The 15,514-nt window shown below is 43.3% G+C and overlaps 1 protein-coding gene across 1 annotated transcript in view; it reads left to right on the top strand.

The window, feature by feature from the left end:
• The window catches only part of LOC109521072 (ubiquitin-conjugating enzyme E2 E2), a 32,804-nt gene that overhangs the window by 12,387 nt on the left and 4,903 nt on the right, over nucleotides 1-15,514 (top strand). Inside the window, exon 4 of the mRNA XM_019878704.1 lies at nucleotides 14,928-15,060. Coding sequence (XP_019734263.1) covers nucleotides 14,928-15,060 — 133 coding nt within the window. The remainder of the gene's footprint in view (nucleotides 1-14,927; nucleotides 15,061-15,514) is intronic.

Below are 15,514 nucleotides of genomic sequence, written 5' to 3'. Positions count from 1 at the left end.
GGAGCAATCCGCGCGTCGCCTGCAGCCTCTTGTCTGTGGTGAGTGTGAGTGAATGTGTTTCAATGTATGTATCCAACTATCGCAGAACAACAGAATGCACACTCTCTGTTGCACTCCTGAAACTGTAATGGAAGTGGGAATAGTCTTGTGTCCTGTTTGTAGATTAAAGTGGGGTGGAAATGAAGGAACGAGTGTCGAAATGTCGCGTGTGCGTGGGGCGCACCAGCTATCACTGTAATTCTTACCAGCCTATTTCTAAAAGTGTGTTTGTAAGCCGTTCAGAACACAGCCACAGCCAGGCTACCCTGTGAAACACTATCATGTCAAAACCAAAAGGTAAGCAGATCTCCAGTGAATTCTGTTGTAGTATGTAGGATGACATGGGAAAAAAATCAAATATCAAAATAGAACATATCATCGAATGGAGATTTATGAAATGAATAAAATTGGCCCAAGTTTGTGACACAGGTTATTTTAAGCGTAATTCATTAAGCCAGTGTGTATAACGATGCTCACATATTGTCCCTTCATAAATAATGGAAACCATGTCATTGAATAAAATACAAAAATTCTTAATCACCTGACCTTTGAAACGCACGAAAAACCCTCTTTCAAGGGGCTTGTAAACTATTTCCATGTTTGGAATTCCTGAATGGAGCAATCCGCGCGTCGCCTGCAGCCTCTTGTCTGTGGTGAGTGTGAGTGAATGTGTTTCAATGTATGTATCCAACTATCGCAGAACAACAGAATGCACACTCTCTGTTGCACTCCTGAAACTGTAATGGAAGTGGGAATAGTCTTGTGTCCTGTTTGTAGATTAAAGTGGGGTGGAAATGAAGGAACGAGTGTCGAAATGTCGCGTGTGCGTGGGGCGCACCAGCTATCACTGTGTGCGCCGAGAGGGTGAATGAAGTGCGCAATTGCTCTCATGCGCAGCTTGGAGGCAACGTCGTTCGTAAGTGAAAATGCTCTTCTCATCTCACTTTCTCAGGACTCGTGATTTTGAGTAAAAGCAGCCGACTGAGTCACGATACCCTGGTTGTCATAGTCACGGTAGCCGCAGTCGACTCCACTGAGGTTTACAGAATTCTGTAAGCTATTATTAACTTTTAATTCATGGCGCAAACTTGATTGTTTGATGAAGTTGAGGAGGGATGACTTGTTTTTGGAGATATATTCTCTGCATGCACCACGTAGACTAATCTGCACACCATTTCGCAAGCGTGTGAAATCTTGCCTCCACAAACGAAAGCGGTTCTATTGGCTTTATTCTGATCGGCTTCCCAGCCACATTGCTTCCATAAGTAGAAGTCGCTTGCCTCGTCATAAGTGCCCTACCTGCGCCCAGGTCATCATGCTAACGAAAGCCGTACTCATCATTGGCCGAGCAGTATCTGAGGTGTGGTTCATGGTTGCTCACTTGCACCCCCTGATTTTGGGCAGACAAGAAATAGGGGATGAGAAGTATAACAGTAATTCTTTCGTTGTTGGGGTATTTTGAGATTGAAACAGCGAGGAACTCTTTTATTCAGGGCATCAAATGTATAATATCAATGAACCCTATGGGCTCTGTATGCTGGCCATGTGTTGCCGTATTGCGCCAAGTGTTACGACGCGGTGTCAGAAAGTGACACACGGGGTCGGGATGTTGGTCGGTTGGTGTTGTGATATGAATAAAGTTGTTGTTATCACACAGTTGGTGACTGCTTGTTATTGAACATAACATTTTCACAGCGAAGATGGAGCTTCACTTCACTCTGCTGCCCTCATTCCTCGCCGCTGGTCCCGTTGCTATGAATGTTTTAAGACGAGAAAAGATCGTACTTGCCGGGAGCAAGTGACCCAAGGCTACCCGCTGTTCTCATTTGCAACCGTCTTTTCATTCTCTCTGACCCAAGCAGATGTATAAAAGACCGCTTTGCCTTGTTGTTGGACATGTTGACGCGCCACAGAGTGTTGTAAGCCGGTGACAGGAGCAGACAAAGGAGTTGAAAGTTTTTCAGGAATTCTCAATAATTCAAGATGTCTTTTTGGCCACAAAAAAGCTTGAATGTGTTTGTAAAATTCAGCAGATGTGAGGGTGAATTATGTTGTCTCAGCGGTTGCTTAACATGTTGGAGAAAGATACTCACTGTGTCACTCATGTCTCCACTTTCTGTCTTTTATCATCTCCAAGCAAGACGTTTTTTTTTCTGGTTTGTTTTTTTTGCGCTCATCCCATCCTCTAACTCAGGGGTGGGCAATTATTTTCCCCAGGGGCCAAATGAGAAGCTGAAAATATTGTGGGGCGCCAGGCCAAAAGTTTGAAATCTACTCGGGTTATAGATTTTATTTCCACATTGAAATAAGTAAATGACATTGTTTACAGAAGCTGGTAAGAGTATGTGTTATTGTTCGATAATGAGAGAGTGAGGTTGTTTCAGTGAAATAATGCAAACCAATGGTAACTGTGCAACATCTGTAACTCTTTTTCAGTGCTTTCTGTGTTTCACTGCACATGAAGATACCACAATGTGTTTATCTGCCAGTTATAATGGAACACAACTCACATTTTTGTCCCAATTCCCAAACGATGCAGAAAACAAAAAATCGTAACCATGTTTCAGTGTTTTATTTTGATTTTTTTTTTTTTTTTGTCTTGTTCAGTGAGATAAATCTAGCCACAGTTGAGCTTCAACAATGGCATCAAAGTCAGGTTGAATGTTGGAGGTGGAGGTGGAGATGTGAAACACATCATAGATGATCATCAGTAAGAGAGAATAAATAAACCTAAAATAAATTCTGTCGGTTGGCTATAGAATTTATTTTCTGATTTCCTCGCTTGATTTTCTGTTTTAATGCATTATTTTCAATTTTCGTAGTTTCATTGAAGTAATCGTTAATTTACGTTTTTCGGAGGCGGTCATGAACGCCTCTCGAGTCGAACGGAAGGAGCATGGCGCCATCTAGTGGATGCATTGTAGATTGCGTCTTATAATCCAGTGCGTCCAATATATGAAAAAAATTAAGAAATAGGCCATTCAGTGAAGGTGTGCCTCATAATCCAGTGCGCCTTTTAGTGCGGAAAATACGGTAGCTTTTATTTTCTTAATTCCAAGCAACTTTTTCACAGGCCAGTAAGAGCCGACCAGCGGACCGCAAAATGCCCGGCCGGGCCTGCTCTAACTCATCATTTCTTAGCTTACGCCACCTCCATGTTGGTCCGAGGGGGGAACCTTGTGAGTGACACAGCCAGCGTTGCTCTTCAGCGGCGGCGCCATTAAGCGCAGCAGGCGGCGTTATCAATATTCATGACAGGGAGGAAGGGGGTGTGAGTTTCAGGAAAAGCTCCTGGATATTCAGTGGTGTTTGACAACCCGTGCGGCTCAACTACAGTGATTGTTGGCTGAAGGACGTGGAAAAAAAAATCAAGCGAACACTGTTTTGTGTTTGACCTCGGGTGATCGATTGGCGTTCTGCCGTCGCCCTCACGTCCTTATGAATATTGATGAATCATATCCACCCTTCAGTCTGTGTGACTCCCCCACGTGACATTGACCTTTTTAGTGCTTTTACCCTTTGACTGCACAATGAGAGCCTTCAAAGAAGCATGCCTGAAAATCCGAAGTGCTTCCATCAAGGTGAACCCGAAGGGGTTGGGACGGGCTTTGTAGCTGAATTGTGCAAAATAAGCAGAGTCAAAAGCTTCTTTTCACACAAAAGTCCTTCGTACTTACTGAATAGAAGCAGTCTGCATTTCATCGCAAGACCCGCAAAGGGGCGCTGACGACATTAACGCATTCACTGCCAGCCGTTGTGTTCTTTAGGAATCAGCAGTAGAACATGAGTTGGCTTCACCAAAAACACCAGTTTCTGACCAAAAGGTAAAGAAAACGTTTTTGGTTTTTGTTTTTTTGTGGTAACTCAGATATTAACTGATAAAACGCTTTGGTTGGCATGATAAGCAGTTTTTAAAAGATATACACCGCTTAGAAACATGGCGCGAGCAACACTGACTCATTGCATGGCTTAAATTGAACGTCACTGACATAAAGGCATAGAAACTAGGGATAGAACAGGTGTAAGGTCTTTTTGCTGCCTGGAAAATTACTGTACTATTGGCAATACAGTATAAGAAAAAGGTGGTCGGGACTCAGCACTGCCGGGAACAGAAAAATAAATTGTGAATAATTGAAGCCTTACCTGAGAAGGTTTGCAATTGCCTAAAGATGTTAAAAGACCGAACATATAATTTAGTCAAAAAAATGAATCCCCCAATATCACTTCAGCATTCTTCTCTTCTCGTACCCGAGCAGAAAAGTTGGAAGATGTGAGTTTTTGAACCAGAAACAGAGAATATGTTTCGAAACCGATCCGCAAAAAGACACATTTGCAAACATGAACGACAAATATGATGGGGCTCACTGTACTGACAATAAAGCCAAATTTCTTTTTTTTTTTCCAGATTGTTTTATCATTTGTGGATTGAAAGGGAAAAAGATGGTGAAAAAATACAAGTGAGTGGATGTTTTAATGACAAGAACAGATGTAAGTCAAATTGATGCTGTAAAGGAGCAAAAACAAGAAAAAAACATTGAAAAATACTGGCCAATCGCCAAAAATGACCAAGAACAAACTGTCATGGAAATGAAATAGAACCAGGCCTGAGGGATATAAAAAGTGCCTATTTGACAAAACTGTTATTATGTAAACATGCCTTAACGCAGGCGTAAGGGATCTGTTACTAGGCAGAGTATCGGCGGGAACATGTTATACCTCTCATGCCTTGTCAGTGTCGTGGATCCAAATAAAGGGTGAAAAAATTTCTGGCTTAAAACAGAGCTGAACATATGGTCAACATGGATTTTTTTTTTTTTTTTTTTTAAAGTCTCACACAGAGGGACCGTGTGTCTCTAACTTGTCCAGTTCATCATTTTTGACATGAATCCAGGAAAATCATTTTTTCTTTGTGTGGAAAAGAAAACATTAGCTCGCGTTGGAAGGAGGGCACTGTTTGACACACACACACCACCCCCCCCAACCCCCCCCACACCCCCGACACCAGCCAGAGTTTAATTTATCCCTAATGTTTTCCACTGCGCCACTCGTGCCTGATTCATGTGTGTCATTGAATCCTCAGCATTCTCGTTGTGGAGGTACTTTAGCGGTAAACATTTGTCCCAGGCCGTAATAGACGGATGGCCTCGCTCGGAGCGTGAAACACGGGAGCACTGTGGACATTGTGCCATTACACACGCTGCACACACCTCACTGTAGTAGCAGGCGAGGTCGTTGACAAGAGTCATTTTCTGTCAGGTGAATAAACACGATAACTTACACCAGGTGACCGGTTGCCCTGATCGGCCGTCGCTCTTTTGTCTGAAGTCTCGCGCGCACAATGGGCGAGTAAATTGCCGGATAAAGACACATTGGGATTGCTCTTCAGACTTTTTTTTTCCTTCTGTATCTGTGTGAAACGTCATTAACATCAAGTCTGCAAATAAAATTCTGACTTATTATGATCCCCCAAAACTCGTCCGGATAAAACAGGTGTTATTTCCTTTCATTATTAAATCTATCGTGCGAGAAGAAGACAGTGACTTCATTAAACTCATTGATTAACCCTTTTGTGCACCCTGTAACCTGATAACACGATAAGATGTCCACTGTGGTAACCACTGTCCCTGAAAGGGTTAAAATAAAAGAAAATGCGGCTTCAGTGTCTGGATTTAAACTGCCGGTCAAAATGCTGCCAAGATACCTACAAAAGATACTTGACATGAATTCATCTCATTAAATAATTGGTTGACTGAATTTATTATGTATAATTTGTTTTATTTATCTTTTGCAAAAGGCGGCCCGGTGGACGAGTGGTTAGCGCGTCGACCTCACAGAGCAGAGGTACCGGGTTCGATTCCAGCGCCGGCCTCCCTGTGTGGTGTTTACATGTTCTCCCTGGGCCTGCGTGGGTTTTCTCCGGGTACTCTGGTTTCCTCCGACATTCCAAAAACATGCATGGCAGGCTAATTGAACACTCTAAATTGTCCCTAGATGTGAGTGTGAGCGCGGATGGTTGTTCGTCTCTGTGTGCCCTGCGATTGGCTGGCAACCGGTTCAGGGTGTCCCCCGCATACTGTCCGAAGACTGCTGGGATAGGCCCCAGCACCCCCCGCGACCCTTGTGAGGATAAGCGGATCTGTAAATGGATGGATGGATATCTTTTTGCAAAAAAACAACTAATATTACTGCTCATTAATAAATGCGCTGTGATGCTCAATTTGTATTTTAGGGAAAATACCATCTTTTTTATGTCCTTGCTCACATTCCAAAAACAAATGTCACTTCTGTTATGAACAGAAAGTATCTATGATGTGAGTGACACACACCAAAAGGAAGCACTGTCTGTGTGAGTGTTTTACTTGAAGTCAATATGGTCCTGCATGTTGTGGCTTGTTTCAGAATGAGATGAGCGAGACGAGAGGAAGTAGAATTTTTTGGGGGGATATGAGGCCACGCTCCTCGATCTCATTTCATAGAGAGATCTACTAAAGATGATGTCATGTCATTTCCACGCGTAACAAATGAGCCAGCTGCAGAGCTGAATTATTGCCATCACCACAAACACTACTTTATGCTTCATGCGGAATTCAGTTAAAGGTCATATTAGAAAAATCTGAATACATTTATGTTGAATAATTTGATAATTAACTCAGTTTCAGGTTTGTGATCCACTATTTCATGGATTTTCTTTTCTATTTATTTATTTTTGTACAGTTTGTAACTGTCTCCTGTTTATTTTTGGGTGTAATTCCAGCGTTGACCATCATTTTTGTTTGACACTCTAAATTTAAAACAAAGTATTTCAAGCTCTGCATAGTTTTTGCTTAAGATAGATGTTCGCTTAGGGCTGTGCAATATTATTGACATATTAGTTGCTATGACGACTGCAAAAAAATGACACTGACACTGAATGGGAGCTAAACTGTTGGGTCAAATTACAGTCTTTAGTGTTTGTTGTTTTTACGATACTCGCAAATGCTCGCATCCTGTTGGTAATTGTATTTCTTCCTATCTTCCTGTAATGCCAAAGTATATCCATATGCAATATATAACCTGTCCTTGAAAAAAATGTCTGTGATATAGCCTGTCATGAAAAGTGAGCGGTGGCACTAAAAGTGTTATCAACACTCACAACATTCTCTTGTAAAATGTAGCGTCGGTCGCAGCTTGCCGTCGTAACCGCCATCTCGCTCCGACCTTGCCCCCCTTCCAAGGCGGCTCATTGAAATAGGACGGCATTAAAAACTCAGCCGGAGGAAACTTTTTTTTTTTTTCATTTTTGCCAATCAGATGTTTTTTGCGGCAAAGTTCCCGAGAAGTAGCCAAGCGGGCAGCGGTGATAATTTCCATATATATGGAGTGACCTTTTCGTTCCCAGGATGCATTGCATCCGTCGCATTTGCTGGTTTAATGGCGAGCGGCCGCTCATTTCCTCGACGCAAATGTCAAAAGATAAACTGGTGAGGCCAGCTAATCTGCGTTCACATCTAACACCGTGAGGGCCGCAATGAGACCATTCACGCTATCATCATCACCATGCAGGTCAAGTTAGTATCATATTCTGTTGGTCTCCAGGGTACAAATAGAGATTTTCAAAGCATATTTACCCTGACATTGTGTCATGGAGCCAAGAAAAATGAAGCTATCACGCCTTTGCCAGTGTTGGTCGCTAGTTCGTCAACAGGATCTTGATGGCTAGCAGCAACGAAGAAAGATAACGAATTCAGGTTCATTTAAATTACGTTTAACCTCAATTGTAATCACATTTTAAATTGTATTTTTTGTCTTCAGTCGGTAACCTTTCTCTTAGCTGCACTGCTTTTAGCATGTGAGGATGTTAGATTGTTTTGTCCAGTTAGCATTAAGCTAGCAGACTTTTATGAGACGAAATAATAGGATTTGGTTGAGCATCCAAAAATGTACTGTAACCGCGATCCACAAGTTGAGAATTACTGCTGCAACTTGACTGCAAATTTTCTCATATCACGGGCGCTTTGGCAACGGTAAACGGGGGTTCACGTTCACCAAAATTGCCACACCACCTATTTGTTACATCGAAGAACTTTGCCTTTTATTTGTGCTTTGTAAATCCTGCATGTGGTAGTCGTCCAATTAGGGCTGCAATCCCGGTAGTTTAGATTGGCTTTACCAAAGTAACCTTGACTCTTACCCCCACATGACTTCGTGTCAATTTCCCTTTTAATCTACTTTGTCATGCCTAATGTAGCAGGAGTCGAACAAATAACAGCCCATTTTTATGCATTTCAAGCAAATTTAGTCACGTGCCAATTTGCTGAAGGATATCACGTGTGATCCCGGTTGGAACAACAAATATTCAGTGTTGTAAAATCATTTACTTTTCAGTAAAGTAAAGCCTCCCTTTGTCGGAGCAGCAATATTTGAATGTGAATGTGTTCACACAGAGCTTTTGAGGACAGCCGCACACAAATAAAGCCATTATCTGCATTATTTACTCTTCCGGCTCGTTTCCCCCCGCTGTGGGCGCGCCGTCTCATAATGGCGCCGCCACTCGCTTCACATCTCCATTCCCAGCTTTGACGCTAATATGAGAAGAGCTTTAATGAAGCAATCGTCTTTCAGCGCTAACCGTGAAGAGCCCCGCCGCCAATTAGGATGCGGCTACATAGGGCAGAGGTGACGCCAATGACGCTATTTGTCGTTGTTGTTTTTTTTTTTTTGTTTTTTTTTAGGGTGCCGTTTTGTTGTTAAAATGGTGTCTTTGTAGGTGCCACTCTCTGGATGTTGTTTTGCACAATGTACGTATCGGCACTTATTGGGGGCGTGCCGTTAGTGTGCTCTTTCACGCCCACCCTTCCCACTTGAACGTCCACATGCTGTCCTCGGTTACGTCTGTCTTTCTTCGAGTTTGTCAAGCACACCGCTCATCGAAGTCACACAACAGCATTCACAGATTTTGGAACTCCGTGCAGACCCGCATGATTAGGCGCCCTGTCCATTTTGGAGAAAATGTGACTTTCATGTGTGTCTTATGATTGTGAAAATACGGTACTTTATTTCATAGAAATAGTATCACAATGTGCTTCACATAGTTACAAAACAACATATAAAGGCAACATTAAAAAGCAAAAGAATTGAAGACATTAAAAAAAAAAATGAAGAATGTAAGCGCTTTAAAAAAAAAGTCAAGAAATAAGTGGTTTACTAAACTTACCAAAAGAACATAAGCGCAACAATTTCCCAACGAACGTCTAAAAGACCTTAATCATAGTTACAGGGAAAATAATTGTTTTTAACCTAGATTTAAAAACATTTACACTGACAGATGACTTCTGTTGGCAGCTTATTCCATTTGTGTGTAGCATAACAGATAAATGCTTCTTCACCATGTTTGCTTTGAACTCTGGGCTCCACAAATTGACCGGAGTCTGATGAACTCTGAACCCCACAGGATTTATATTCCATGACCATTTCTTGAAAGTATTCTGTATACCTGACACATTCAGTGATTTAGATGCCAGTAGCAGAATTTTTAAATGTATTCTACAGTTGATTGGGAGCCAGTGTGAAAGTCTTAAGGACTTGAATAATATGTTCTGATCTTTTTCTTCCGGTCAGAACATGAGCTGCAGCATTGTGAATGAGCTGCAGGTGTTTGATGCTCTTCTGAGGAAGTCTACTGGAGATAAAAGCATGCATAAAGTTCTCCTGTTTCTGTTTCCAACTTGCAACCCTTTAGTCTGGATGCATTTTTCAGCTAGTGATTGGCTTTTTTGTAATGTGTCATGTGGCTGACGATTCTCACTGCTGTTCACATTCACGGCTCTTATTTTTCATCTCTATTGATGCATCCACTGTAGTCCTTTATCGTTCGAAGAGCAGGGATGCATTTATGTGCCTCCTTCGTTCTCCTTTTTTTCAGCGAGCTACAACAAAGATTCCGGCGAAATAAGCATTTTTTTATCTCCTCCTCGGCATCTGGGTCGCCATCTGACACAGCGCAAACGTCGGCCTCTGGCTAGAGCTGAATAATGCTCGGCGTCTATCATTACCCTGCGCATGCATCAGCACATCGTGACTCTCTCACCACACACACGCACGCTCGCACGGTGTCAGAAAAGTGTGTTTCATGAGAACACCCCTCATGACCCGACACAAAGAAGCAGGTTCGCATAACAACAACAATGTTGCAGTCGCTCTAGTTTGATGTGGTTCTCTAGATAATTCCTGGAAACGCTCCGGGCTGCTTGATTCTAAACATTTGCTTTGCGTTTTCTGGTGACACGTGCGTCTCCAAAGTCAGGAGGATGTGACACGGGTAAAAAAACAGATTTGTTCAGACTACAAAAAAAAAAAAAAAAAAATCTGTGCAATTGATCTAAAGCAGTTGGTGTTTCGGTAATTTTTCTAATGGCATCCTCAGTGCCTCATTTGTATCTTCCCTTCCTACCTTTTATTGTCTGCGCTGCAAAAAGTGCACAAAAAAATTAACCGAGTAATGAATTGCTGAATTTAAGCAAAATTATCTGCCAATAGCACAGTAACATTTTACTTTCTACTTTTGTTTCTCTTACACACTACCTATTTATCCACTCTTTGGTTTTATACGATCAATTCTAGCCTGGGTATGGGTTTTACAACAGCGATATGGTTTCAAATTAGGGTTTGAAGCAAAATTCTGGGTTTCAAATCTGGCTCAGGTCTTCAAATTTGGGGTTTCAAATTGCAGGTTTGAAGCCTGGACAATTTCAAGTGAAACGATGGCTCTAAACGATGACTCACTTTTTAAATGAAGTAGTCAAATCATTTGCTAACTAATTGATTAATTAATTATTTTTGGCACATCTAGTGACAGCACAAGAAAGACTAAATAACTGCAATAAGCACATTTCTTACAAGAGCTGCTGCGGCCGCAACGGTCAACATGCAGACTGGCTCATGGTTAGCCAGTAATAGGCCAGCTGCTACCAAGAGAGCACAACAGCCAACTCTACTGTTTTTTCGCCGACGTCCATGTCACTCACCAGACAAGGTCTGACCGTCGAAAGCCACGCACACTCGATCCCGAAATGTTGTAGTGCGGAACATGAGAATGGCGACTCCCAGTGGAGGACAATAAAACCTGCACCTGACGTGCGCATTTTGTTTCCTAATGCAAAATCAATTTCAATCTGATTAATTAATACGGTAATCACTTGAAATAAAAATAATTCAAAAATATTACAGGTTTTGCTGCAGAAAGTGTGTTGGAGTCACGGTTGTTCGAGGGTTTCTAATTACCAAAACATCAATGCAAATTAAAAAAAAAAAAAAAACACCCAAAAAAACCTGGCTTAGTTGGTGGTCCGAGGTGGGAGGAGGCGGACCCCGGCTGTCAGAGCACCTTCCCTCCTGAGCATAATGGTGGCGGACAGGACCTCGGCGAGAATCCCGCCCGCTAATGCATCCCAGACCCTTGAAACAAATGACCCAAATAGTCAGTGAATCAAGGCATTTGGCTGACGGCAGCAGCGCAGATGCAAGAGCTGCTTGCTCAGAAGCTTCTCACAGGCGTCCGCGGAGGGAGGACGCCAGCTGCACCCTGGGAAAGATTTACACCCACAGGACACTCCATTAGGTACGCCTGCAACCAGACCTGCACCGAAGAGACAAATCACAAGCTGTGTCTTTCCAAAGATAATCTTGCTCAGTTTGAAGATCAATACCGACTCATGGCAAACGCAGTCCCGCTCTCATTCCTTTCCACACATGCACTCTGTCTGGCCTTCATTCGAAGTGGCCTCGACACTTGAGCTGTGAGGGAAAATGTTTGCGCTTTTGCCATCTTCATCATCGTCACCCTGATCATCATGATGTTAGATTACTGTCAATCGGTGGCTCGTGCGTTACTTTCAGCCACCTGTCTGTCTTTCTATCCGCCTTTCTGTCCATCCAAGCATTCTATACCTATTATCTGTCATTCAAACTTCAGTCTACATGTCCATCTCTCCACCTAGCAGTCTGTCTGCATCATCTATCCATCTATTCATCACCTATCACCCACCTTCGCCTGTCTAACCAGCTGTTTACAGCGACTTGCGGTCATGACTGGTGAGGTGAGGTGGATATAAAAACATGAACCTCAAATCGAAGATTTCAATATTGACCTTCATTGAAATATTTTTGAATATTTATTTTCAGTTTTTTTTTTGTTTTTTTTTAACGAGTCATTTAATATCAGCGATGCTCCCAAATTGGAATTGTACCGTTCATACTGCATGGGAAAAAAATCTGGTATGTGTCTTATATGAGCCCCCAAAAAAAATTGAGCTGCAGTGTGAACATAGCCGAATACATAGCCTGTGTGAGAGGGGAAATTAAGACTCGCCTGAACACACTTCGATTCCTATCCTATGCACCTGCTCCTCTATTCAACCGTCTAGCATCATGTCCATTCATCCACCATCAATCTGTGGATGTCTACCCACCTAAGCATCTGTGTCTACTTGTCTGTCCGTCTATCTTGCTCGGTGCGATTAGGAGGGCCATAACTACAAAACTAACACTGTCTCAGAAATTCACTGACCTTGCACTCCACACATGCATCGATCTTCCACAAAGTGCCGTGCAAAATGCTTGTGTAGTTTTGCAAAACAGCAGAAAAACAATACCCCTTTTGTTTTTATCTTCCTGAGAAGGTCACAAGCGTGATGGCGGACGCCGTAACGCGATTGCCTCTTCTCTTATTTGTCCTATCTCCTCCCTGTAGAGAAAAAGGAAAATCCCAACATTTGCTTTGTATACGGGGGAGGGGGACAAAGGTGAATCCCAAGCCGGGCCGATGTTTTCTCCCGGACTCTCCGGAGATAAGGCGGCCCGTAATGAGCTAATTAAGTAAGGCTTAGTCAGCGGGTGCCTCCTTGAAGAGAGGTGCCAAAGTAGATTACGCCTTGACACCGGAAGAGGACGAGAGCGATTGATATTAGTAGAGAATGCTCTTATTGTGGGAGATCTGCTTTCAGGAAGTCTCTGTTGGTTTTTGTCCAAATAAATAAGACAAGCGGCGATATCACAGCCTGGAGGGAAAGCCAGTGTGGGACGCTCACACACACTTATACGCACACACAATTTGTGCAACAGCAGGGGAAGGCTTGGCATCCAACACCCTCGCCGGTAATTACATGAAATCACAGGGATTGTTCATTGTTCCCCGGCTTTGTGATGTGGACATTGTCCTGGTGTCTCGCTGGCAGCGATCCAGTTCAGGGTCTTGTCACAAACAACAGTGGGGGGAGCGCAATCAAGGAGGGGCGTCTCGATATGGAAATGGTATTCACTACAACAGACGTGACTGTCGGCATTCGGGCAACAGCTGGTCAACATGGAACCTGCTTTCGATCTAAAAAGTCATTTCCCGTGAAAGTGAAGCCCCCATGAATCGACACGGATATGTTCTAAAAAGGGAATATTTGCAATATACCGTAAACTGGGAAATACATTTTCGGGTTTCACCGCTGAATGTGTTTGAAGCACATTCAAAACACACTTTTCCAAGCGTTCTTAGCTCCTATTCTCACTCTCACGTTCAAGAGCCACTCTGGCTTTCCTATAACCTTGCTTAGAAGACAATAGAGTCTCCCACAGTTTTCCGCATACTGTTTGTCACGCCCAGGTGACGTTGACATTACAATTGACAGACATGCATAGAAGTGAGAACTAAACACGAAAATGTTCAGCCAAAACCGTATAATTTTATCTTAACAAAAGCTTCATGCTCACCTAAGCTTACTGACCGTATTTTCCACACTAAAAGGCGCACCTAAATGCCTTCCATTTTCTTAAAATCACCTTAAAATCCGATGCGCCTTGTGTATGGTCATTACGGTAATATGTCAACCCCAAAATGGCTCCTTGCTAGAGACACGCTTACAACGCAGAGTTCAAACTTAAGGCAATCGGTTTCGCAGTTGAACACGGAAATAGAGCAGCGGCAAGAGAGTTCAACGTTAACGAGTCAATGTTATAACTTGTTGGTTAAGTGAACCGTGTCGCTGCTTTATTAAATAAGTTTTACTGACATCTGATCGTCGCTATATAAATCAGGGTGTAGTGTAGCGTAGTGTTCTGTTGGCATTTCCTTGAGCGTAGCTCCATCTAATGGATGTATTGTAGATTGCGTCTTATAATGCGGTGCGTCCAATATATATAAAAAAAATTACAAAATAGGCCATTCATTGAAGGTGCGCCTCATAATCCAGTCCGCCTTTTAGTGTGGAAAATACGGGACAGTAGTTGGGGACCTTCTCCTCCTCTTCTGCTTGCTGTTACTTACGCACACTGCATTTCTGACCATAGAGCTTAGTGCTGCCCGGCATGTTGTGGCCTAAACTGGTACTACACTGAAAGTGCGCAAATCTATAAATGATCAAATCAATTACAAATGATCGCTTGAAAAAGCTGCCATCTAGCGGGGGCGCCGATAATCAACCACAATGTTGCGGGGGTTCTCTGTGTACGATGTGGGCGTCCAGGGATTGCCTGCAGATTCGCAGTTTCATACACATGCCGCAAAAAGGCAGAAGTACCCCGTCTAAAGAGGAAAAAGTAGTACCATGGAACTATGTTGAAGTGATGAGTTTGACATTATTTTGTCACTATTTTGAGACCGCACAAGTTTTGTAAGGCTTGCGTGGATGAGTTTGGTGTGGAGGAATATCTTGAGTGTGCGCTCGATCTGAGATGGGTCAGACTTTCACACGTACATCAATTCCCACGGATGCTGTGACATCATTGAGAAAGTCAAAAGCAGTCTTATTCAAAAGTACTGGGACACATTTAACCTCTGGGAAATGAAAAGGGCCCTCAAATTTCAATTCATTTGCATTCCAATTAGCATAATACTAATAGGTGTTTTTGTTTCCGTGTGGCAGCGCTGGCCCCAAAGGAGACAACATCTACGAGTGGAGGTCCACCATCTTGGGACCGCCAGGCTCCGTCTATGAGGGAGGTGTCTTCTTCCTGGACATTGCCTTCACGCCAGACTACCCCTTCAAACCCCCAAAGGTAGGTCACTCTTCGGTTCGGTCCAACATTTTCGAACTGGTACCAATCTGAGCGCGTTGACCCTTGAATTTACCGGCTCTCGACGTACTGTCGGAGATTGAACATTGGCCGTGTGAAAGGGAGCAACGGAAAGTCACGACCGGCTGTGAATTTTGCCACAGGCTCGACAGTGGCTGTGTGAAATGGAATAGCGCCACCCGTGTGAAGGTTAACAACCGAGTTGTCAGTGTGCAGGCTCATACGAACAATGTAAGTGTTCTGTGTGAAAGGGGCAAGCACCTGACACATCTCCTTGCTTGCATGGCGTTTTACCGCAGTGCACCCCATCACCCCGCTGATGCTCGCCTCTCGGTCTTTGTGCTGCGCTGTCAAGCCAGCTCTCCAGACCCCGCCCACATTTACCCTCTCCAGAGCGGCTCATGTTTCCGCCTCAGGCCCTTCTGCACCCCCCCCC

Source organism: Hippocampus comes, unplaced genomic scaffold, assembly GCF_001891065.2.
Source record: "Hippocampus comes isolate QL1 unplaced genomic scaffold, H_comes_QL1_v1.1 scaffold315, whole genome shotgun sequence".
NCBI classification, from domain to species: Eukaryota; Metazoa; Chordata; class Actinopteri; order Syngnathiformes; family Syngnathidae; genus Hippocampus; species Hippocampus comes.
This window is presented reverse-complemented; position numbering and strand designations above follow the sequence as displayed.